The 26879-nt window shown below is 41.5% G+C and overlaps 1 protein-coding gene across 2 annotated transcripts in view; it reads left to right on the top strand.

Moving 5' to 3' along the window:
• babam2 (BRISC and BRCA1 A complex member 2) overlaps positions 1–26879 on the top strand; it is a 124341-nt gene that overhangs the window by 86015 nt on the left and 11447 nt on the right. Inside the window, exons 8-12 of one of the 2 annotated variants that reach the window (XM_010892361.4) lie at positions 9219–9318; positions 19345–19415; positions 19738–19820; positions 19926–20079; positions 21539–22662. In XM_010892361.4, coding sequence (XP_010890663.1) covers positions 9219–9318; positions 19345–19415; positions 19738–19820; positions 19926–20079; positions 21539–21602 — 472 coding nt within the window. In that variant the 3' untranslated portion in view covers positions 21603–22662. Of the gene's footprint in view, positions 1–9218; positions 9319–19344; positions 19416–19737; positions 19821–19925; positions 20080–21538; positions 22663–26879 lie in introns of those variants that run through there. The other variant, XM_020054091.2, reaches the window with a different exon arrangement.

The raw sequence follows: 26879 nt of genomic DNA on the forward strand, positions 1-26879 counted from the left end.
ATCTGCACCTCTGTGACCCAGTCTCAACAAAAACTGTACGTAGGTGAGTTTCAAAAATCAGAAATGTATGGCAAGGCTGCCATTCGGAAATTACTTGTATCCGGGGCCAACATAGAAAGACTCATAACTTGGTGTTTGGAGCAGAAAACCTTTTTGTGATTGCTCTGCTCTGTCATTATGGCCATTTTAATGGGGCGCAGAATGCAAAGTAGATTTCCACCTCCTTCATCCCTCAAAGAACTACATGAGTAGTTATCTCGCTACACACAGTTCAGGACTTTTATGACAGCATTCCAAGAAGGATTGGTGCTGTTCTGAAGGCAAAGGGTGGTCCAACTCCTTATTAGGTCTTTGATATTAGTGTATTGTTAGGTGTTTCTCTTAATTTGTCCACCGCCTTAACAGAATAGTGAGTGTTCCCCACGGCACAGTGCAGTGGAGATGATTTGTACCGGACCATGCTGCCCCTATGCCTGACTGCACCCTCAGCCATGTCATGGCATTTGTGTCCCTGGGGGAACGTTGACAAAGGAACTTTATTGTGACTATGTTACATACAATTTGGACGTTTTCTTGAGTATTTTATCATGAGAAGTGACATTTTAGTTGTGCACACTTTAAGGGCCTTTTTTGGAGGGGGTGATTGTTAGAATTTTTTCAAACAAAAACAGTTTTTTCCTGTTTGCAAAATGTATAATGTAGGCTACTTTTTAGTTAACATTTGATCAAGGTTTTTGTGTATGCCTTTCCATCTCTATCCGACTGTTATCACAACCATCAGTGCAAACGGCTGCACGAAGTGTAAACATACAGTACTCATGCACCTCATGCATGCACACAGACACACACACAGACATACACAAATGCAAAAACACACACTGAGGGGCATTCCCGTGTTGTTTCAGGAAGTGAAAAATACAAAAGTGCATTTCTATGCTGTTTCGGAGAGTAAAAATACCAAAGGAAATGGAAAATAGCGATCAAGTTTTACACATTATGATTAACTTGGGTAAATTAAGGCATTTCCTAAAACATGTAGTACATTTAGTTGGTTTGCTACTAAGTTTAATCTTAAATTTAATTGAAATGCTTGATTCTGTGATTCTGTCCCTGTTCAAAAGGTCAGAAATTCTAACAACACCGTCTATCCCTAACCAAAAGCAGTTGAATCCCTTTAGACGCAGTTTTGTCTGTGGCAATTTATGTCTGAACCAGAGAAGTGATGAGAGATCAGAATGTCACATTTTCCAATGTTTTCCTAATTCACTTTTGACCTTCTCTTTCAGCTATTAATGAGACACTCCTTCTAACACCAAAGCCCTTTCCACCAGGGTACTGACAGCAGACTATAAGAGTCCACAAGGATAATTTGGGATTGAACTGACAAACCGATGAACGTGTAAGGCGGGTGTTTGTCAGGCCAGAGGTGTCTCACCAGAGTGCCAAATCGTAGCCTGAGGAAAATGCCTGAAGGGCTGTGCTGGTGGTCTCAAAACTGGGCTGTGGTTATACTACTGAGAACCAGTGACGTGTTTTAGTTTGGGGAGTGACCCTGCACCAGGGGTCTCCATCCTGCATGCAGCTCTTCAACCACACGCCTTCTGGCTGCCTGGGTGTTTATAGATCCCAGCACCTTAAGAACCTCATTGGTAATGCTAGTGGAGAAAATGAATCAGTTCATAAACAGTAACATTTCATTAGGAAGGCTGCCAAAATCAAAACCAAAATAGCTGTATAGGTTGCCAAGCTTTAGGACCATGCAGGCTGGTTGTCTGCTGCCTACTTTGTCCTGAAGTATACTGAATATTGATCACAATCATACCTTCTCTTTGCATTGACACTTGAGGTTCAGTTTGGATAGGCTATCCAGTTACATACTTGACAATCATGTTTCCTTTCTTGTTAGGTTTTCATATGAAAAGTCATGTCTGAAGGATAGTTTAATGGAAATTCCCTCAATTTCATTCTCCCTTTAACTTTACTGGACAGCCGTTCCGTCTTGTCGACTGCTCTGTGAACCTGAACACCAGATTTTGATCAGACTGTTTGTTCGTGGTGCTATATATCAGAACAATGACAGAATTGCACTTGAAAAGGGTTTTAGTTGCTTTTTATATATTTTTTTCTTGATTGTTCCTTTCATGAATGTTGCAAACCCCGGAACTACAAACACACCCACTACTAGTCCAAATGGAATGCCGTCAGGGATGTTGAGAACACGTCATTTGTTAAGAACTCACAGTTAGAGTTTGCTCATATATACACCATATGATTTATACACAAGACAGGTCACATACGGTCAACACAGCTCACTGCCTTGGAATGATAATGTCATGAGTGACGTCTATTGTCGACAAACTTTAAGTAGCCTGTGTGAAACTGTGAAATAGTGGCCAAATCCCTTAGGGAGGTTTATCAATGCACTTACTAATTCAGACCAAGTCCTATATATTTTTCCAATGATGCCCTTCTCTAAGAACCCCTTAGGTGTCCCTGCTACTACTTTTACTTGTGACTCTGCTCTTAGTAGACCCCCACTTCATCAACACAACAGATTATCTTTGGGGACTCCGATGGATGGTGATAGAGCATGTGTGTTTTACTGTGTGCATGTGTGTCTTAGCCTTTATTTGATCTCAATTCGACAATGTAACTTGGCAGTCAGACCTGCATGTCTGTAACCTTTTTTGCAGCTGTTTACCCCAATGAATCCTTCCATTTTGGCATTGAAACTGCATGGAATTCAGGTTTAATCGTGAACTTCTACTACAAATGATTTAAGCCGTTTCAGGTGATGTAGAAGTAGTATTATGGGTCAGATGGACAAAACATATCTACAAATATCTTGACAAGAAACATCTTTATTCCATTTGTACAGTTCATGTGACAGCGTCAGAGGCTAGTGACTAATCAGCCTCCATTTAATCTGCAATTTGAGGCGTGCGCCGTCACAATGGCAATCACATGCCTCTTTGTTCCCAGGCTCAATCAACACGCGTGAGTGACGAGTCTGCTAATTTACTGGTGCGTTGCCATTCTGCACGTCTCCGTCTGCATTTACATTTGAATGACATGAGGTTATTCTTGGATGGATGTGTGGGCGCATGGACTTTTACAGTCTGAGCATTTTGTCCTCGTTATCGCGAGCTGCTTTGCATTGGTCATTGTAGCGTATAGATTACAGGAGCACTGTGCTAATAGTGCATATGCCTACGGCTCCCACAATGGTAGCCGGAGCTCTTAGAAATGCGCTTTTCAATGCAGAGAGCTGGGTGACCATAGCATTACTGGAAAGCACATCAGACAGCAGTGATTTCATTTAATCAGATTTCAATGTCAGCAGGACTATGGCATCAGTGATCTTGGTTTAATGTAGCATCTTATATCGAGACTAAACAACATCTAGAACAGTGTAACTGGCTACCTATGAGTATTTTGTCAAGCAATGTAAACCCTGGCAATAAATGACCGTTAGAGGTGAGTAACATTAGATGCTTAACCGCAATTGGTTACGTTGCAGAAGTGCTGTACAGTAGTCGCAGCCCACATTGTGTAAAACAACCGCACCATCTTCAGTTTATAAAGGAGGCCTGCCAGTAAGAAGACTCCCAGAGATTTTCAGAGATGAATCTGCTGACGAGCATCCACAGCTTTCACAAAATACCTCCCACAATGTGTTCTGGCAATTACAGAGTGACTTTTTCCTATGGGAGTGGCCCAGTTACAACCTCTGTCTGACCCATACAATGTCATCATCTTCCTCGTTTCATCATCCTTTCCCTTCAAATCTTGGACGTTGGGCCATATAGGGCGTCAGTTGAAACATTCAGAATGCTCCAGATAGAAACGTCCCTCTGGCATTACTGAAAATCTTGTTTATTTTTTGCTTCCCCAGGTATAAAAATTATAAGTATTACTACAATTATCAACAATCCTCTATCCAACATAATTATATAGAGACATGAGTACTAACAGTGTTTCTTTCTGAAGTTAGAAAGATTATGCTTGGCTGGGGCAAAAAAGCAACCAAATAACCAACAAAGGCAGTCTTGTCAATCCCTAACAAAAAACATAATGATTGTGCCGTCACATTCACTCTTCAGATTTTAGCATCCGGCCACACAGCTCCATTGCAGCACTGCTGACATCTCAGTTGGTCAGGTAAAATGACAATGTCTTGCAGCTTCTACATAGGTCACAACCTGCCATGGCTCTTCAGTAGCTAGGTCTATGGATAGCTCCATATTCACTGAAAAAGAGGAGTCATTTGTGAGCTCATTAAATCAGTGCAGCCTTGTCCTGCGAGGGTATTTGATTATTCTTTGAAAGCCAATGACAGTAGGTGATGGAGTTGCTAGGTGAACCTTATCCCATAGAGTATGTAATCATCCTGAAAAGCTGACCACTTGTTTTTTAAATAGTCATTGTTATTAAGTTTAGCAGAGCCTACATACAACCTAGTTTCCAAAAACATAGTGGTGCTGCGTAAAATGCAGATAATAACAGAATGCAAATCATTTATCCCTATATTTCATTGACAATAGTCCAAAGACAACATATTAAATGTTGAAACTGAGAAATGTTATTGTTTTTGGAAAAATACATGCCCATTTAGAATTTGATGCCAGCAACACATTTCAAAACAGTTGGGACAGGGGCATTTTTACTACTTTGTTGCATAATTTCTTCTAAAATTACTTCTTCTAACAGTAATTTCTGTAGTGTTGAAAGTGAAATGTTTTACCATTCTTACTTGGTATAGGATTGCAGCTGCTATAATCTTTTATTGTTAACCTAAGGTTTTATTGGTAACCTATAAATCAATACATGGACTAGCTCCTAATTACCTCGCTGAAGTGATCCAGCCATACATACCTACACATAACCTTAGATCACAAGATGCAGGTCTTTTAATTGTACCTAGAATTTCTTAACAAACAGCCGGAGGCAGGGCCTTCTCTCATAGAGCTAAACTACTGTGGAATAGTTTGCCAATTAAGGTTAGAAATGCAAACTCAAGTGTCTACTAAAGACTCATCTCTACCGCATGGTCTATGATTAAGTGTATTCTGGCCCAGGGGCATGAAGGTGGCCAGAAAGGCTTATGTGCACCTTTGTTGTCTTGCCAGGTGGGCTCTCATCGCCACTGGGATGCCCTCCCTCCAATGCCATTCGGGGGCGGAGTCACTGGCTTGTTGTTCTCTCTCTGTTGCGCTCTTGTGCAATTGGGCTGTACTTTGCTGGCAATACTCAGCCCTCATTCAGTGTGGTTGCGGTTGGTGGATGTCCCTTTGGTTGTTGCTTGGAAATGTGGGTGGATTGATTTCCTGCTTGTTGGGCCCTGTCCGGGACCTCCCCCAGATAGGGCCACAGTGTCACTGGACCCCTGGTCTCAGCACCAAGGTCTTACATTATTGTGCTGGGGGAGTAGGGTCAGTTTTCCTTCTCCACTATAAATCCTTGTAGATATGCATTTTCAAAATGTTCCCTGTCCTGCCGTTTTAAACTTAGGAGGTATTGGCCCACACCTGAGGAGTACCTGGCTTGAAAGACCCGTTGCTGTCCCTGTCCAAAGTCCTCCTGGTTCTGTTGCAGATCAAGACGATACCTGACAATTTCAGCTGCCACTGTGCTGACACCTCCCCCAATGTTGTCCCTGTCCTTGTCCATCTGGTCATGCTTCTGACCTGGACTAGGTTTAAATAGACTCTGGACTCAGTCCAGATGCATTTATTAATTATTAAAATGTGTACTCTCAATATGTTCACCCGGCACAGCCAGAAGAGGACTGGTCACCTCTCTGAGCCTGGGTCCTCTCTAGGTTTCTTCCTAAATTTCGGCCTTCTTAGGGAGTTTTTCCTAACCACTGAAATTCAACACTTTTGTTGTTTTCTCCTTGGGGTTTAAGGCTGGGTGTTTTGTAAAAGCACTTTGTGACAATAGGGGAGAGGTCTGAACTGCAGGCCGGCCAGTTTAACACCTGGGCTGTTTTACTGCCAAGCCATGCTGTTTTAATATGTCCAGAATGTTGTTTGGCATTGTCTTACTGAAATAACCAAGGTCTTCCCTAAAAAAGACATTGTCTGGATGGCAGCATATGTTGCTCCAAAACCTTTATATATTGTTCAGCATTAATGGTGCCTTCACAGATGTGCAAATCACCCATGTAATGTGCACTAATGCACCCCCATACCATCAAGGATGCTGGATTTTGAACTGTGCGCTGATAACAGGCCGGATGGTCCCTCTCCTCTTTAGTCTAGAGGATGCAGTGTCCCTGATTCCCAAAAATAATTTTAAATGTTGATTTGTCAGACCACATGACATTTTCTACTACGCCTCTATCCATCTTAAATGAGCTCAGGCCCAGAGAAGGCGGGGCAGTTCTGGATCTTGTTTATTTGTTTTTTTCTTGTTTTTGGAGGTGTGCCTGAGCCTATGCAGTGATTTCCACTTTAGAATTGTGTCTTTTTAATGATGTGCCGCCTGAGGGCCAGAAGATCATGGCCATCCCATATTGGTTTATGCATATAGAGATTTCTCAGGATTCTCCGAATCTTTTAATGATATTATGTACTGTAGATGATGAGATCCCAAAATATTTGCAATTTTACATTGAGAAATGTTATTCTTAAATTGTTGCTCTATTTGCCTGCAGTCTTTCACAGAGTGGTGAACCCCTCCCCATCTTTACTTCTGAAAAACTCATCCTCTCTGGAATGATCTTATACTGAATCATGTTACTGACCTGTTGCCAATTGTCCTAATTAGTTGTGTGATATTCCACCAGGTTTAGTTTCTTAGCATTACACAACTTTTCCAGTCTTTTGTCTATGTCTCAACTTTTTGAAAAGTGTTGCTGGCATCAATTCAGGTCAAATTAGATTGAAGAAATGAATTGTTCAAGCAACTGTCTCAAATGTCTCAGTTTCAACATTTGATATGTTTTTTATTTTTTTATTGAATATAGGGTTTTAATGAATTTGCAGAATGCACATCCTTTAAATGAATTTATCAGAATACACATCCTTACATTCTGTTTTTATTTACATTTTATGCTAAAGTTGCATCTCAGCTTTTTTGGAAATAGGGTTGTATTGCATATAGGCTAATTATAAACTGGGTGGTTTGAATCCTGAATGCTTTTTGGCTGATAGCTGTGGTATATGACACTGTGTACTACAGGTATGACATCACATCACTTTCTACTGCTCTAATTGCGTCGGTAACCAGTTTATTACGGAAATAAGACATCTTGCTTGCTTGTGATATACTGTATTGGCAAATGCATTAAATAGGAAAGAAATTCCACAAATGTACTTTTAACAAAGCCCATCTTTTTTTGAAATGCAGATGTAGTGATAATAGATAGATAGATATTTTGATCTATTTTAATTAACTATTCTAGAAATTGAACAAAAAACTTTTGTTGAACTGGTACACCTTGCTTGAAATCAGGACCCGAGTTGACAAGTCATATCATGTTCTTAACACCCTCAGTAGGCTTATAGAACTTCATGGCTTAACTTGTCTTCGTCTAGACAATACTGAAACAAGGAACATTTCCAACCCATTTTATCTATTCAACTCATCTTGTCTCATATAGCCAGCTAGAGTCAGCTGTCGTAATCTTTTGTAATGCCAGCCGACTGAGTTTGATCCGTTTCAGTTTCCCTGCTGAAATGTACTGTATGATCTGTAAGCAGAGTTAAATCTCCCAGAAGGGAGTTCAGGTCTCTGTGAAAATGTCAAGCTCTGGAGTGGACTCTTTCAATGTGAGGGAAATCTGCTCTATCCAACAGTATTGATTCAGTTTCAAAGGTTTTTGAAGTTTTTAATAAATGTCTTCATTCTGTAAATCTATGTCTTCACATGGCCTCACCACAACCAGGGATTTCCAGTGAGCCCTGTGGTTCAACCCCCCCCCCCCCCCTTTCACAATAAAGGGGGTGGGGTGACATGACAACTGTCGGCCTGTTAGTCATCCCTGGACCAAGCGAACGGTCGGTTTTCCTGATTAAACAGGCGTGCGCTAATCACCACCGGAGCGACGCTGCAGGACCAGAGCGGAGGACGTCAAAAGAGGAAACAAACTAACAAACAGAGGAGAAGGATAGGAAGATGCCGGAGGAGGGATGAGTCACGGCTCTCATCCTCAGCGTTACGGCGTAGGGAACAAACGTGCTGAGCGTATGAGATTTTGTGTGCCTCGCCGACCCAAGTGTCCCCACGACTCAAGGACATAGAGGTCTTCACGAGGCAGGACATGATGCCTTGCCCATGACCCCTCCAGCTCTATGAGAGGGTACAGTTGTTTAGGGTTTAGCCGCGACCCCCCTTCTATCAAGTAATTTTTTCGTTATCCAATGGCTTTTTTTGTGTAAACCAGAAACCCTTGTCCTCTTTTAGCGTGTTCATACGTTTGGGTAGGTTGTGGTGAAGCAGAAAGTTGTTTGTGTTCACATCTTTTAGAAGTGGTTTTGCTAATGTGCCTGCACTACAGATACATACACACACTTGAACACACACTCGCACACCCTTCTTGTGTGGATCATAGGAAGTAGTGGTGCATTTCGAGCCCTGACCTCCTTTCCTATTTCTCACTGTAAAACGGCATGTGTGCTGTTCCTATCGCCCTTCTCTCTACCTCCACCTGCTCTTTTTTTCCCCTGCCTCACTTCTGTTGATCTTTCCCTGCAGAAAAGGAAAGGGTGTGTGTGGGTACATTCATGCATGCGTTCGTAGGAACTGGAACCGCCACCCCTGTCAGTCAAGTCCAAGAAAACTTGTTGTTTGTAAAACTGGGTGGGGCTGGTGCCAAGGCCAGAGTCAGTGTAGCTTTTGTGCTTAGTGGCAGAAAAAGGCTTTTGTGACTAAAGTTTACATCTTTCCTTGAGATAAAAGACCTCTGAGTAAACCGCAAAGTGATGTGTGTGGAAAATGTATATAAACGTTTGACACAGGTTCCATCATTTGTTTGCCTCTTTTTCCAACTCTTCTTTCTGCCAATTTAAATAGCTGAGTATGATCTTTTGAAGTGGAAGAAACACAATAATGTTCCTATTAGGAGATCACAGGTGGTCTTAAATAGATCCATTATATGACACACTGGATAACCTGCCTCAATGTGCTCAAAAGCTACAGATTTCCCTTACAGAATCTACTTGAGGAGGGACAGTACATTTCTGTAACTCTTTCTTTTTCCTTCTGTCCATCAGTGCCCTAGGCGGTTCCTCTGCACTACACATCCCAGCATTTCCTAGTGGAGGCTGCCTCATCGACTATGTACCTCAAGTGTGCCAGCTTCTCACCAACAAGGTATGACATTTATGGCTGCGTTTATGTCCAATGAGGATGAGATAAAAAGTCTGCATGGTTCTGCTTCAAATAAGTCAATACTAAGGACGGCGAGACGTTTAATCTTGCTTAAAACAACAGTATTTTGATTAAATGCATAGCCCTGATGGGTATCTTAACATCTCCCTCAGTCAAATTTGCTGTCAATGTGTACAGTGAGGGGAACAAAGATTTGATCCCCTCCTGATATTTTACGTTTGCCCACTGACAAAAAATGATCAGTCTATAATTTTAATGGTTTAATTTGAACAGTGACAGAATTGGAGACAGAACAACAACAAAAAAAGTCCAGAAAAATGTATTTGCATTTTAATGAGTGAAATAAGTATTTGATCCCCTCTCAATCAGAAAAATGTCTGGCTCCCAGGTGTCTTTTATACAGATAACGAGCTGAGATTAGGAGCACACTCTTAAAGGGAGGCCTCCTAATCTCAGCGTGTTACATGTATAAAAGACACCTTTCCACAGAAGCAATCAATCAATCAGATTCCAAACTCTCCACCATGGCCAAGAACAATGAGATGTCAGGGACAAGATTATAGACCTACACAAGGCTGGAATGGGCTACAAGACCATCGCCAAGCATCTTGGTGAGAAGGTGACAACAGTTGGTGCGATTATTCGCAAATGGAAGAAACACAAAATAACTCCATTGGTCAGTCTCCATTGGTCTGGGGCTCCATCCAAGATCTCACCTTGTGGAGTTGCACTGATCATGAGAACGGTGAGGAATCAGCCCAGAACTACACAGGAGGATCTTATCAATGATCTCAAGGCAGCTGGGACCATAGTCATCAAGAAAACAATTGGTAACACACTACCCAGTGAAGGACTGAAATCCTGCAGCACCCCAACATGAGAACTGGGTGAAAGTGTTGTGGTCAGGTGAGACCAAAATCGAGCTCTTTGGCATCAACTCAACTTGCCGTGTTTGGAAGGAGGAGTAATGCTGCCTATGGCCCCAAGAACACCATCCCCACCGTCAAACATGGAGGTGGAAACAATATGCTTTGGGGGGACAGGACAACTTCACCGCATCAAAGGGATGATGGACGGGGCCATGTACCGTCAAATCATGGGTGAGAACCTCCTTCCCTCAGCCAGGGCATTGGAAATGGGTCGTGGATGGGTATTCCAGCATGACAATGACCCAAAACACACGGCCAAGGCAACAAAGGAGTGGCTCAAGAAGAAGCACATTAAGGTCCTGGAGTAGCCTAGCCAGTCTCCAGACCTTAATCCCATAGAAAATCTGTGGAGGGAATTGAAGGTTCGAATAGCCAAACGTCAGCCTCGAAACCTTAATAATTTGGAGAAGATCTAAAAAGAGGAGTAGGACAAAATCCCTCCTGAGATGTGTGCAAACCTGGTGGACAACTATAAGAAACGTCTGACCTCTGTGATCGCCAACAAGGGTATTGCCACCAAGTACTAAGTCATGTTTTTCCAAGGGGTCAAATACTTATTTCACTCATTAAAATGCAAATACATTTGTAGCATTTTTGACTTGTGTTTTTCTTTTTATGATTCTCTTATCTTTTCAAATGATGAAAAAGTTAGTTATCATTGCCTTGATTGATAGTTACTGTATGAATGTCATTCACGAATGAAAGAAAAAAGTATGTTGTTTTGCCATGAAAGAAAAAAATACATTCTTATGCCATGAAATGAATTGCTTTGGCAGACTCGCTAGCAATTGCTCAATTCTTATGAGTATTCCAGGAAGTTAGTAAATACCGGTAAAGCTTATTACTGGCTAATATGCTGTTAAAACAGCCAGTGGCAAACGGCATACAAAGACGCTATTTGTGGTGGATGTAAACTTGGTAAGAAACGTTAGTCAGTTTAACTGTATCAATGTAATTCACAAATGGCCAATTAACTATTAAAACGGCCAGTGGCAAAAGAGGATTTGTTCAGGATAGAGGCAAGAGGCTATACTGACAGCTGATAAATGTGCAGCTCCATGGTGTAGAGGTTAACGACACAGCCTTTCACGTGGGTGGCCCGGGTTTGAATCTCGAGATGGTGACTTTCTATTGTGGGCCGGCTGAACTAGGCTTGCCTGGTTTCTTGTTTATTTCTGTGTGTACATGCCAAATTATCAATTCAGTGTTAAACTTCAGCTAACACCCTCGGAGCAAATGGTAGTGGTATGAAGAGAATGCCCAAGTCTTCAGCCAGGGGCGGCACAAATTGGCTCAGCACATCCAGGGGTGGACCAGTGAATGTTGGACCAGGCTACCTTGTCATATCTCTCTGTATTGACTCCTGGTGGCATGCTGAGTATCTGCAAGCTAAATCCTGGATCTACAAACCCGATACAACATAGATAGAAAATGTATCACTTAATAAGTTGATTTTAAATTTCATGGCATCAACACATCTCAAAAAAGTTGGGACAAGGCCATGTTTACCATTGTGTGGAATCCCCTCTTCTTTTTATAACAGACTGCAAACATCTGGGGACTGAGGAGACAAGTTGCTCAAGTTTATGTATAGGAATGTTGTCCCAATCTTGTCTAATACAGGTTTCTAGTTGCTCAACTGTCTTAGGTCTTCTTTGCACCTTCTTCGCACCTTCCTCTTTATGATGCGCCAAATGTTTGCTATGGGTGAAAGATCTGGACTGCAGGCTGGCCAATTCAGTACCCTGATCCTTCTTCTATGCAGCCATGACATTGTAATTGATGCAGTATGTGGTCTGGCATTGTCATGTTGGAAAATGCAAGGTCTTCCCTGAAAGAGACGACGTCTGGATGGGAGCATATGTTGTTCTAGAACTTGGATATAACTGTCAGCATTGATGATGCCTTTCCAGATATGTAGGCTGCCCATGCCACACGCACTCATGCAATCCCATACCATCAGAGATGCAGGCTTCTGAACTGAGCGCTGATAAAAACTTGGGTTGTCCTTGTCCTCTTTAGTCCGGGTGACATGGCATCCCAGTTTTCCAAAATGAACTTCAAATTTTGATTTGTCTGACCACAGAACACTTTTCCACTTTGCCACAGTCCATTTAAAATGATCCTTGGCCCAGAGAAAACCCCTGCGCTTCTGGATCCTGTTTAAATAAGGCTTCTTTTTTGAGCTATAGAGTTTTAGCCGGCAGCGGCGAATGGCATTGTGGATTGTGTTCACTGACAATGTTTTCTGAAAGTATTCCTGAGCCCATGTTTCTCTGAATCTTTGGATGATATTATGCACTGTAGATGATGATAACTTCAAACTTTTTGCACTTTTTCTCTGAGAAACTCCTTTCTGATATTGCTCCACTATTAATCGCCGCAGCATTGGGGAATTGGTGATCCTCTGCCCATCTTGACTTCTGAGAGACACTGCCACTCTGAGAGGCTCTTTTCATACCCAATCATGTTGCCAATTGACATAATAAGTTGCAAATTGGTCCTCCAGCTGTTCCTTATCTGTAGATTTAACTTTTCCGGCCTCTTATTGCTACCTGTCCCAACTTTTTTGGAATGTGTAGCTCTCATGAAATCAAAAATGAGCCAATATTTGGCATGACATTACAAAATGTCTCACTTTCAACATTCGATATGTTATCTATATTCTATTGTGAATTAAATATAAGTTTATGAGATTTATAAATTATTCCATTCCTTTTTTACTCACAATTTGTACAGTGTCCCAACTTTTTTGGAATCGGGTTTGTAAACTAGGATGTGTTCTTCTATGCATGTATGTACCAGTGATATGTTCCTAGTTGAATGAGTAGTGTGATGCGAATCAGAACTGCTTGGCAAAATGTGCTTGGAATATATGTCACCTGCAATGGAGTTGTTGCGGCAAGCTCATGGCCACGCATTTTTAGGATTGAAAACTGGGGTAAATAAAAAAAGTATTTGGTGCTGTAGAATACAGATAACAATTTAGATTTTTTATATAAACGGGTGCATCATTTCTAATGCCTTTTTTAGGTTTACATCCAGTGATTACACCATTCTACTGCAGACTCATGAAGATCAGCAAAAGCACTGGGTTGTCAATGTGTCATCCTCAAATAACTGCATCTGCCATCCATTTGAATCAGTTGTGGGTCTACACTCGACAGTTAAAAAGGTTTGGAAATGCACATTAACCGGCCAGTCTTTTGACTTGATAGGTGCTGTCTGTGGAAATCATCATTCTCCCAAGGATTCCTATAATAATGTTGCCACCATTATTTTTCCCAGCAGGCCCTGTTATTCAGAAAGGTTGTGCACTCTTTCATCTCCACTCAGAGCGGTTAAAACATAACATACAGTACATAACGTAACATAGCTTAACATTTGTATGTTGACTTGAGTTAGCTTCAACGACCTGTCTGTCTAGGCTGACTAGACAATGCTGGTCTTCATTTTGCTAATTTAAGGTTACTTGTGTTAGAGTAGATGTGGTTATAAGAAAGGGATATTTTTTGTTGTTCTTGAGATAAGTAAAAATGCTAAAAAAGATTTTGATGCCAAGTTGGTAATCTTGAGGTATAAGTTAAACATTGCCTACGGGTTTTGCTGCATTGCCAAAAAATCTGTCGGTGGAAGAACTGAGGCTATATGGACCTGTCTGGTAAATGAATGTATGGCGTACATACATGTGGTGAAGCGAGTTGAGTAGATGAACAGATTTGGTTCGATCAGTCCAATTTGCTGGATATGGTCAGGTCCATAGACTGTAAATATAATGGACGACGCCCTTTCGCTCTTTTCCATTGGTGAAAAATGAAGCCACCAGTGTCCTGATACGGCGCTGACATCTTGGACTTACGTCTGCGCAGATAGCGATCTTGGGACCAGTTCTGCGCAGTAGTTATGCGCAGTAGCGAGAAGGAAGTAAAGCCGTAAAGCCGTGAAATCAACGGCCCCACCCCTGTGCCCCGCCCTCACTCTCCCTCGCGGAATGCGCATACCGTAATCAATCGCAAGTCCAAGTACAGTACAACCTTTGCTTGTTAAACCTAGACGATATGTTATAGCCTAACTTACATCATGTTTAACCTTAATTTAGAATAGGCCTAATACAAAAATAATTGGTAACTTCTAGCTAACGATCACCTGCTAGCTATTAACATGGCTATTAACGAGGCTTGTTGTCTTTTAGCTAACATTAGCTAGCCCATTACATTTATTTACTAATTAAATAGCTTATAAATTTAACTTACCGAAAAAAATTCAAAGATCGATTGGAAATGCCAGATCGTTTAGCACAATGTACTGCAGAACAACCCATTATGTCCGTGTGAAATTATATCAATTATAGAAATTTAGAGATTAAATGTAAAGTTCCAATCTCCTCAGTCCTCCGAAGATTCAGAGGCTCCTCGGCTCAGATAGCTGTCAATCACAGCTGTGAATCACGACGTCACACCACCGTTTTTAGAGCATTAAATAACTAACTAAAAACAAACTTATTTTAAAAACAAACTCTTGAATTTACATTAGCGTGATACAAACTACAGTAAATGACAGAAACCAGCTTCGGAAAAATATATTGAAGGGTAATTTAATTGTTTAGTTGGTCTCGCGTCCCATTGAATAACATGGGGAGGGCGGGGTTTATGACCTATACTGGGACCACTCACCAGGGGGCGATCGAGACGTTTTGGCTTCACTTTTCAGGGCTTGTGCGGCACGCTTGGTCAGGTCAGTCGTCCTGGTGAAATTTTCCCAATTAGCTAGATGCTATGCTGGCTAGCTGGTGATACCTAAGTAAACAGTTTGCTGCTAGTAGCTTTCCTCCACTGACAGTCTACCTGCTCCTCATGTAGTGAGAAGTGGGAAATAGCTAGGTAGCGTGGCCAATACCAAGCCATGGTGATGACTAAAGAGCATTTTTCTCCCAAATGTATTGATATCCAAGTTGTTATTAAGGTCCTGCTTTATCATAGCAACTCCTAGTGGACTTAAGATAGTTGATGCTGAGTCATGTGTCTTCCAAATACTTTCTGATGCTGTTCTGGTTCCAATCACACTGCTTGCTCAACCAGAGTACTTACACCAGAAGCCATTCTCATTCTGAGTTGTTCTACTGAGTTCTCAGGTTCCCAAGCAGCCACAAGGAGTCACTGCAGTGTTACAAGGCAGGGTGACCATATTCGATTATTCATGTCATTTTTTCTGGTTACTCATAAAGAAGCGCTCATCCACGTCTGAAGTTTCTAGTATGAGTGGCTTATTAGTACAACTGACAAAATGTATGTTTGTTCTAACGTTGAGGTGCAGAACACGTCATCAATTTATTTACCAGGCGTGTCTGTCTAGCCTCAACCTGGTGGAAAATGTTTGTTTTTTTGGACAACTATAACAATAGTATTTCAATCAATCAATCAAATGTATTTATTATTTATTTTTACATCAGCAGTTGTCACAAAGTGCTTTTACAAAACACCCGGCGTTAAACCCCAAGGAGCAAACACCAGCAGTGTTGAATTTCAGTGTCTAGGAAAAACTCCCTAAGAAGGCTGAAATTTAGGAAGAAACCTAGAGAGGACCCAGGCTCAGAGGGATGACCAGTCCTCTTCTGGCTGTGCCGGGTGAACATATTAAGATTACAAATTGTAATAATTAATAAATGCATGTGGGCTGAGTCCAGAGTCTATTTAAACTTAGTCCAGGTCGGAAGCATGACCAGATGGACAAGGACAGGGACAACACGGGGGAGGGGGTGTCAGCACAGTGGCAGCTGAAATTGTCAGGTATCGTCTTGATCTGCAACAGAACCAGGAGGACTTTGGACAGGGACAGCAACGGGTCTTTCAAGCCAGGTACTCCTCAGGTGTGGGCCAGAACCTCATGTCCTCCTAAGTTTAAAACAGTAGGAGACAGGGAATATTTTGAAAATGCATTCCTTAGATCTACAAGGATTAGAACGATTTCCCAAAACAAAGTACACCCTCCTACTGATTCTGTTTGTCAGAGCTAGGACCCAGCTGCAGTGAGGGTAACCAGGGATTGAACACGGGTCTTGAGGTTTGTATGCACGTGCATGAAGGGGACATTTGTCAGTCAATTACACAATCTTCTAAAACCAACCTCCATCAAGGTGAAACTGAACAAAAAATTATTCTGTTCAGTTCTCAATGTTGATGAAAAGAATCTTTGCACACTGCTTGTCACAAATGTATCCACGATATCCAAAATACATTTGTCATTGCTATTGCTGTGGACATCCTAACCCCATTAGAGGTTGCCACAACACACATTGTTTTGCATTCAGACAAAAAATTTTTGAATTTTTTGTTTTATTCAAACAGGTAATGATTTGCCACATCTTAGCACGGTCTTCCACTAGCCTTGTGCCCAAACCCAAACAGGATTTCATGTGTCAGATTTTCGGCAGTGGCTTTCTCTGCCCTACTCTTTCATATTGCCTAGCTTGCTGGACCACACCGGTAGTAGTTGGCAAAATAACAGTTTTATACCTCAATCCTGAGTGGAATTGTTCCAGAACATTCTTCTTGACAGGTTTTGCATCCTTGGTCTTCATTGTGTGGTGGTTTGGATATGCACTGCAATACTCTACGGCCCCCAGAAACTGAGCGCACAGGTGGACTCTGAGGTATTTGGCTGCACCACAGCTTATTTCCTTAAGTCGTAGCAGAAGGGATGAACACCTGACGTAATATCAGACACCCCCCAGCTAAGACATGTGGACTGGACATAATGTTTGGTTTCACAAAACACCCAAGCACACCTGCATGTACCAACAACGAATATGAGGATTACCTAATCTCATCACCTCTTACCACCAACTGCTACTGGCTGTTCTGTAGAAATTCTGGAGTTCACGCAGTCACACACCCAACTTTGAGCTGCAGAATTATTGTTAAGTCCCTACATGTCCCAGCATCCTCCGCAGCTGTGGAGCTACTTTTCAGGAGTTAGCTTGAGACTTGATGGTTGCCCAATGTTCGACGGGCTTCTTGAAACATATGTTTTTGAAATGTTACATGACATCTTGTCCTCTTTACTGAGACTCTAATGTAAATGATTGGCATATTGTGACTTAAGCATAAATACATATGCTAACTACATCCACAATTATTTTCAGTTACATACCAAATAAATTTGTTTTTTGTCACCAACTAACTTGGACAAAAATCTAAAACCTTTGCTTCAAGAAATCCCAGTCAGAGACAATCACTGACAATGAAGCCATCCAGGTGGTCTCTATAAAACAAATCATTCACAATTCAAAAATGTAATAGCAAGATATTTTTTACATTTTAGTCACCATTCTTCTATTGAAGTTAGAGCACAACAGGCATCTCTCACCTTTGCTGATGCAATGCAGAATATGTCTGAGTCATTCTTTCCATTTATAAAGCATTCTGGAGAGATGTGTGAATGGAAGTGTGCGTGCACGCGTGGTTGGGTTTTGTGGCTTGTGTGAGTACAGAATTAGGAGAATAAAGGTTGTTCCACATTACTACAGGAAACACTTCCGGCCACCATTGCATCATACCCTCAACGGGAGTGTACACACAAATGGAGGAGGTGGTGTGTCCGGGGCGTGAGCACATCTAACAGATACCTGCGGCATGATTTCACCTGTCTAATGTCAGTTAGGCTCCCGCATGGGCCAATAGGAACGCTGGAGTCCCTGTTGTCATGCCAGGGAGGGCAGATTTGAAGCTGGAGAGCCAGTTCAGTTACCCACTGCTCCTCACACACACACGCCCTACTGTGACTAAACAAACACGGGTTCCCTTTGCAGGCCGTGTTGCTTTTCACAAAGCCGCAACCCACCCCCCCCCCCCCCCCCCCCACACACACACAGACACACACTCGTTTCTACCTAAACAAAGACAAGTAGACTTCAATAGAGCCATCTGAGTCACTGCACAGCATGCACCCCATGTGGGAGACCTGCTACTGCGGAGACAAGACCTTCAGTGCATCTAGGAAATCCGACATTCTTTTCAGAAAGCCTTTCTGAATATTCCACCTGTATTTATTGTGAGTAAAAGACTAAACCATCAGTGATGTTACTAGGTAGGTCATCGAACATTGTAACCCATGGTCGCAATGGAAGGAAAACAACCTTTCTTCATGGTAAAGTGCTGCTTACACTTTAGTTTTTTGCTCTTGTTTTATACTTTACTGAATGGCCATCCAAAAACTGGAAGCAGAATAGCCATATTGATGGGACTGTGCTATTTTTTGTTGTTTGGAAGTGGGGGCAGAGCTTGGTCTGAAGCCAGAAGGGGGTACGAGTGCGGTCACCTTCATGGTCTGGCCAGCTGACTGCAGGCTCTCTCACCTGCCTGGAACGGTCAATAGTGGTCTGAGCCTCAAGTGTCCCTGCAAGGCGTGCGCATACACACATACACCAGCCACAGCAGTTAACACCACAATAGTCTGGTGTGTGTGTGTTCTCCTTTGGCCATTGGCTCCGGATTGTGAAACATAGGTTTAGTGTAAAGGTTTTATAGTGTTTAAGATAAAAAATTCAGGTTAGGTGTGTGTGTGTGTGAGAGAATGAATCCCATTATACATAACAGTTACAATTCTCTTTTTCCCTCTACCATCAGGAAAAACTCACTGCAACAGTCCAGCGGGAGGTTTTTCCATGCAGTGAATTCTTGCATCACAAAACTGTCATGGCCATCATGCTTATTAGCTTCACTAAGGGGTCGCCGGGTTGGTGACTGACCCCAAGTGGAAATGTGCATAGAGCATCCTCTGATACGCTTCACAGTTCGTTTGAAATCTCAGCCTTTGATGTGTGTACTTCTCAAAAACACTGACGTATGATGTCGACAAGTATCAATTCATGCTCTAATAACATGTTCTCTCGTGTTCTTCAGACCCTGTCTATGATCGGTATCACAGGGTCTTCCAGGTGTGCCAAACAGGGTTAACCCAGAAATCTGGCCCTTGCAAAACATTTCAAGAAGCCAACCTGAAAAGTTGAGATAGTACTGTGTGTGTATTGTTGTAGTTAGTATTTGGCTGATGATCAGACATTACTTGCCCTCCCCCTCAGGTGCAGTATGTCATTCAAGGTTACCACAAGAGGAGAGAGTACATTGCTGCCTTTCTCAGTCACTTTGGAATGTAAGTCTGGTGCTGTGTGTTTTTGTGGGTGTGTCTGTCTGCTCGCGGTGTATGAGAACATAGGGAAGGGCCACGATTTAATATGTGAGCACATTTTAGAGTCAATGTTGAAGGTGTGTTTGCATGTGTGTTTATGTGTGTGAACACCCACCTATACAAGGCTATATATACATATTTGTCTGCCTTTTTAGGCCTTGGTGCTTTGTACTGCAAATGAACAAAATTCTACAGAGTGTAGTAACTAAAACGACAAAGGGAGCATAAGAAATTAAAACGGAAATTAAAACGGATGAGTTTTTTTGTGTGGGCAAACCAATTGCAGGGGGGTGGTGGAGTATGATGCAGAAGGATTCACCAAGCTCACCCTTCTTCTCATGTGGAAAGACTTTTGTGTCCTCGTCCATGGTGAGTTACAAACGCACACACTCTTTTCTCACAACTTTCTTTCAACCCCAAATCACATCTCTCTTCCATTCCTCCCCGCTCCCCCCCACCACCCTCCTCGTCCAGTGGACCTCCCTCTGTACTTTCCCCGGGACCAGCCGACCCTGACTTTCCAGTCTGTGTACCATTTCACCAGCAGTGGGCAGCTCTACTCCCAGGTGCAGAAGTCCTACCCATACAGCCCACGTTGGGACGGCAACGAGATGGCCAAAAGAGCCAAGTAAGATAAGACCCTGTGATTCAAGTCTCATTCAATAAAGGCCCAACCACAGCCTAAAATCCCCAACAACAGGCAATAAGATGGTAATCAGTCGCTGGGAAAATTCCTTTAGGAATGCCAGAACTGAGGCGGAAACCTACATTGCAGAGTAGATAATGGGGAACTTGGGAGGACACAAATGACCAATGCCCTAACCCCACAAACCATGGCCTGGCAGAAATTAGCTCTCCCCACTTTGCCATTCATTACTCTAGACCATCAAATGGACTTTAACAGACTAGAAACCTTAAATATTAGTGCAGACCACAATTCTCTGCCACCAGACAAGCCTTTTGTTCAGGGCTTGTAATCAAATGAGCAAGCTGACATGAGACATAGAAACACTGTTGAAACTGTTGTCATTTTTTGACCACGTCTCCCTAACAAAATGGCTTTTATCTTAATTATATGTATCTGGATAAATTAATGGTGACATGGGAAAGAAAAGTTGAATCACTGCCATACTAATAATCACAGTAAGATGTACTATGCCAAGCATGGTAAACATTTATATTACTGATGCTTTTGATGATTTATAAATGTGTGGCTCTCCCAAATATAACCGACTCAAAAAATTTTCGACGTTGAACCTGTAAACCCAGTTTGTGAATGATGGCTTTATCTCTAGCTTTGACTCTGTGTGCTTTGTAGAATGGATTACTTTACTGTAACCACAGTGTTTCTGTCATAAAGTTCACTGTTACATGGAACAGATATGACATTTTCTTTGTGCAGTAAACATCTCTAGTCTCAAAAAAGTCATTCCCTTATCTCTATTTTGCTAAAAGTCTGTTTTCCTTCTTAGTTTGGCACTGTGCAAGGCTCGAAATATGCAAACATTCCAAATGCCTGGGATTCCATCCTATTAGCTACTGGTTTATAACTGAGAAGAATTTATATGGTCCGCAACCTGACCTAGAGCCAGCCCTACCCTTGAAAACACAGGATATTTATTAGCACTCAATATTGAAATCAAAACACTCTGTTTGGTGTGCTGACAACTCTAAGTAAAAGTAATCCCTTATCATCTAAGTCTTGTAATCCCATAGCATTTATTTTCTCTTAGTTTTGCTTGCTTTGCTTAAGCAGTTAGACATTGTTCGTTAGGCAGATCGAACATTGAGATACTCAGAAGTAGTCGTTTGTCATGGTCTTGATTTCAACATTGTATAAATGTCTTGTGTTTACATTATACTCTGCATGTCAGGAGAGAACATTCTGCTGTTGAAAGAGCAATCTGGTGCTGTGCCTTTATGGTCAATTAAGAACTCTAGTACTTCCAATAAATCTTTATCTGTCTAAATTACTTGTAATTGGTATTTCTCTTTCTCTCTCTCTCTGTCTGTCTGTCTCTCTCTCTCTCTCTCTCTCTGTCTGTCTTTCTTTCTCTCTCTTTCTCTCTCTCTGTCTCTCTTCACAGAGCATACTTTAAGAGCTTCATTCCTCAGTTTCAGGAAGGGGCCTTTGCCACCGGAAAACTCTAGGAGTGTGTGTTTGTGTACATGCATGCGTGTATGTTCACAGCACAACCGTGACAAAATATGTACAATGACACTGTCAAAGTCAATGTTAAGCCATTTGTTTTATGCTTTTTCCTTAACTATCGGTTTTCATTTTATCATCATTTTTACCTTTCTGAACTTGAGAGAAATGTCCCTAGAAACGTTAAGCTCAGTTGTTCAGAGACGCTTATGGGTTCCACAGACAGATTTGGAACTTGTCCAGCCAGGTTGCTACATCCTCAAACATAATGCCACTTCTGATCTTCAGATTGGTTGTCTGAAAACTGGAAAAGGGCCCTGAACCCTAAACTCTTAGACTGGAGTTGGGTGTGGAAAACATCCATTCATTTTCTGGCAGAAACATTAAGCAGGTCATGTAATATGGTTGGTGATGGGGGTGGGGGGGGCTTGTCTTACAACAGTGGTACTATTACTTTATCATTCTACAATTGTCTTTGTCCTTGCCTTGGGGGCGGACTCGTTCTTTGATTTGTGTAAATTGGAGTAAACAGTATGCCCCATTTTCCACCTTAAATCCCTGTGATCACACGTTTATATTGACTTTTTTGTTGACAGCTATGTTTTCTGAATATTTGTAATAAAAATGTTCTTATCACCATCTTAATCGCTCATATTCCAAATAAACCGTCAAATCCTTTATTGCATAGAAAGACAGTCTTTATTGTTTCATTGTTATTTTTATTGGTAATAGATTTGCACTGTCATTGAATTCTGGCCTGTGCTCAACATAGCTTTAAAAGATAGGGATAGAGACTAGCAGGCTGGGAGCAAGAGGGATGGTCTGGGAGAATGGGAAGTAGAGAGAGTGAGAGGGTGTGTGTATGTGTGTGTGCATGCTTGTTTTCATCATTAAACATGAGGGGGTCATTGTTAGGGGTCTTTCCTGGCCCGGGGGCCAGCCCTTTGCTATATTTATTGTTGGTAAAGCAGCAACTGTCAAGTCTAATTGGGAACTGTACTGTGAATGTATTTGGGGCATTTAATAGCATCAAGTCTCTCAATAAAAAATAATTAAAAGCAAGATTCTTTTTGTCTTTTTTTTTGTTGCTGTGCTCTGTGTTTCCTGCGGTAACCTTTGCTGGCCTGCTTTCAAATTGTCTCTCTCGTCAGCCCGGGGACCAACTGCTCTCTTTTGGGGGATGGGTGGAGGGAGGGAGTGCAGAGAAAAGAGGGAAGGATATATGGTGACAGCATCCCTAACGAAAGCTTCTTGAGGACAGTCATTTTTTTTTATTTCCCTGCAAACTAATCCCTTCACATTGGAAATGCATTGATGTTGGCAGCTAAGCATATCCTCTGGATCTCAACTTAGTCAATGTTTTAGCAGAAGTCTATACTTTGACTTGTAGAGAATTTTCTAATGAATGATCAGCTTAAAATCAATTTAATGAACAGCATCTTTTTATATAAACTGAATATATTAATGTGGATTGGAGCGAAGGGGAAGGGAGTGAAGAATTTACAGACGCTACGACTGTCTATTATTAATAGAAATCTGTTTTTAATTCAGGGAAATACTTTACTAAAGGGTGCTGTTTTGATTGGCTGTAATATTTGTATTCTGATTTTGCCCCATAGACCCAGCATTGTTGTCAAAATGGGAAAACTGTTTAAATCTGGTAAATGAAGCCAAAAGTAAATAGTCAAGTATGAGGCAATGTAGTGGGGAGGGGATATTGTTTATGGAGCATACAGTCATGTGAAGAAAACTCGGTGCTTAATATGTAAATGAAAAAGCCTAACTTACTTGCTGGTAAATAAGTAGAAAAGATAAATACAACGAACACAATGCCTTAACACATCCATAGCTGTCATCACTGCCAAAACTGGTCACCGACAACCAAACTCATCTCTTATTATAATTCACGCATTCCACCCAATCCACAGATAGGCCTAGCTAACCTACACCATAACATCAAAATTATCGGATATAGCCTAAGTCATCAACGCTACCGCAGATTATGGAAAATTCGTATTCATACGTTTCTGTTTAATGGTCTGAAACATTCCACATAACAGTCATGGAGCTCATCTCCCCTCTGGGCTGTTTAGGTACAGACTGATACAAATAAATCTGATTGTCTTTTAGACATTATTTCTAACGTTAGCTAACCATCAATATTACATCACAGCTTGTGAACCCATGCCTTTTTGACAGCCCTGCTGCCCCGTACTGGATGACGTGGCAATGCAATAGGCAGTTTGGTTTTCTATTAGATTTTTTTTTTTTCACTTAGTTTAACAAACTCTGATGTTTTATACTCATTAAGACAGATAACCTTATACGTCAAATTACTTGCGGGTCCCAATGGGTACCGGATATGAGTCTCCATGTTCCGGATCTGGATTGGGAGGTCCCTGATCCGTCTGGATCCGGCACAAATTAAGCACTGAGTAAACCCCTTGGAAAAATTTTTGGTGTCTATTTGGAAACGTGGAAACTTCATATAGTGTGAACTGAACTGTAACACTACTGCCAGATAAAGGTAACCTAATTTAACAAATGATTATAACACTAAAATATTATACTTAGCAATCATTTTTGCACTAAAAAATCTACAGAAATGTAAATAGTGCAGAAAGAATTAGTACACCCCTAGCTTCAATGGCTGATGTTGCCCCTTTTGCATGAAATACCTTTATATAGATATTTCTTGTAACTATCAGTCTCTTACATAAACTGTGAGAATGTTTGCCAATTCTTTACAGTACTATTTCAACTGTGCCATGTTCAAGGGCTTTTTTCCATGCATGGTCTGCTTCAAATCCCCCCACTAATGTCATAACCTTCCATTTTGTCTTTTTTAGCAATTTTGTTGTGGCTTTAATTGTGTCTTGTTGCAAGATCCATGATTGGTTTAGCATCAGCTTTGTGACAGATGGCCCCACATTGTTCACAAGATTTTTCTGGAATTCAACAATGATTGCAAATTTTCCAGAACATCTTTTTATCATCTGTTGGGCTGAATTTGGTGGGACAACCTGTCCTACATACTCGCCTAAAGGATTATTAGGAACACCTGTTACATTTCTCATTAATGCAATTATCTAATCAACCAATCACATGGCAGTTGCTTCAATGCATTTAGTGGTGTGGTCCTGGTCAAGACAGTCTCCTGAACTCCAAACTGAATGTCAGAATGGGAAAGAAAGGTGATTTAAGCAATTTTGAGCTGCTCAGTTACTGAGATTTTCACGCACAAGCATTTCTAGGGTTTACAAAGAATGGTGTGAAAAGGGAAAAACATCCAGTATGCGGCAGTCATGTGGGCGAAAATGCCTTGTTGATGCTAGAGGTCAGAGGAGAATGGACTGACTGATTTAAGCTGATAGAAGAGCAACTTTGACTGAAATAACCACTCGTTACAACCGAGGTATGCAGCAAAGCATTTGTGAAGCCACAACACGCACAACCTTGAGGCGGATGGGCTACAACAGCAGACGACCCCACCGGGTACCACTCATCTCCACTACAAATAGGAAAAAGAGGCTACAGTTTGCACAAGCTCACCAAAATTGGACAGTTGAAGACTGGAAGAATGTGCCTGGTCTGATGAGTCTCGATTTCTGTTGAGACATTCAGATGGTAGAGTCAGAATTTGGCGTAAACAGAATGAGAACATGGATCCTTGTTACCACTGTGCAGGCTGGTGGTGGTGGTGTAATGGTGTGGGGGATGTTTTCTTTGCACACTTTAGGCCCCTTAGTGCCAATTGGGCATCGTTTAAATGCCCACGGCCTACCTGAGCATTGTTTCTGACCATGTCCATCCCTTTATGACCACCATGTACCCATCCTCTGATGGCTACTTCCAGCAGGATAATGCACCATGTCACAAAGCTCGAATCATTTCAAATTGGTTTCTTGAACATGACTATGAGTTCACTGTACTGAAATGGCCCCTACAGTCAACAGATCTCAACCCAATAGAGCACAGGTGTCAAACCGGTTCCACAAAGGGCCGAGTGTCTGCAGGTTTTTGGTTTTTCCTATAAATTGGTTCCTAGTTCATACCTACACAACCAGGTGAGGGTAGAAACTAACCAATCAGTGACCTAATTAACCAATCAAGTACAAGGAGAGAGCACGTTGTTGAATCAATGCCACGTAGAATTAAGGCAGTTCTGAAGGCGAAAGGGGGTCAAACGCAGTATTAGTATGGTGTTCCTAATAATCCTTTAGGTGAGATGATCTGTTGGACAGTGAAATTATGTACTGTGAATTATTTGGAAATGGCTGTAACCCCTCCCAGACTCATGGGCATCAATAATCTTTCTTCAGATGGCCAAGTTTCCCATTTTTATGGAATGCCAGACCCTCCTGTGTTGCACCTTTTTGGAGCACCTGATTTAAATTTTAGCTGTTGTATGTTATGGTTAACGTAAGAGTCTACTAACATTTTCCGTATAAGGACATTTCTGTATATAATTGCGTAAATAGTTTCAAAGTTTTCTTTCAGTGTTATTTTTTTAATTATGTAACTTATCAACTTATGTGGTTGGTATTTAGCTCAAATATTCGTCCAAATACATAACAATTATTTTCCAGGGGATGTACTTCAAATTACTTTACGTTGTTTTAATTCACCTATTTTCCATGTCGGGGACAAATCCCATGTGAAGCACCTTTAAGGTCTTCAGAGTGATTCACTTTAAAGTAAACATTATAAGTTGGTTCTAAACAACTCTTTCAACTTAAACTATTGCTCTATGATGTCATGTCATGTAAAGGCTCCACTTCCAAATTGCTGCTGCCCGCATGGAACTCGCCTCTCTTTGGTATGCTTTAAACCTGTTAATGGGGATATGGTCTTCGTAATGATCTTACGAAGGTGCTGCTCAAGGTACCTTTTGAAGCTATGTTTTTTTACCCTCTGACTCACAGCACAGAGGTCTTCTGTCTGCCAACTTCGTTGCTAATACTCCAAATCCACTAATCCAGCCTTATTCAAGAGTTGCAATGGCAGTCGGCCGGAATCATTAAAGGAAGGAATAATTAGCTGTGGATCTCTGGAGAGATGTTTAAAATGATGCTCCAGATCATTTTACTATTCAAAGCCAGTTTAACCTTTGGTGAACTCTGATCGGATGGTTTTGAAGAAGTAGGTTTGGCTTTTGTTGTACCTGCAAGTTGTTTAGGCCTTCCAGCCAAAGCTGAAATCTGATCTACTTCACTCTTTCTCCTTCCTGAAGAAGTGTCCACTTTTCTAAGCAAGTGTCTCCTAGTCAAGTCAAGGAA

The sequence above is a fragment of the Esox lucius genome, chromosome 15 (assembly GCF_011004845.1).
Source record: "Esox lucius isolate fEsoLuc1 chromosome 15, fEsoLuc1.pri, whole genome shotgun sequence".
NCBI lineage: Eukaryota > Metazoa > Chordata > Actinopteri > Esociformes > Esocidae > Esox > Esox lucius.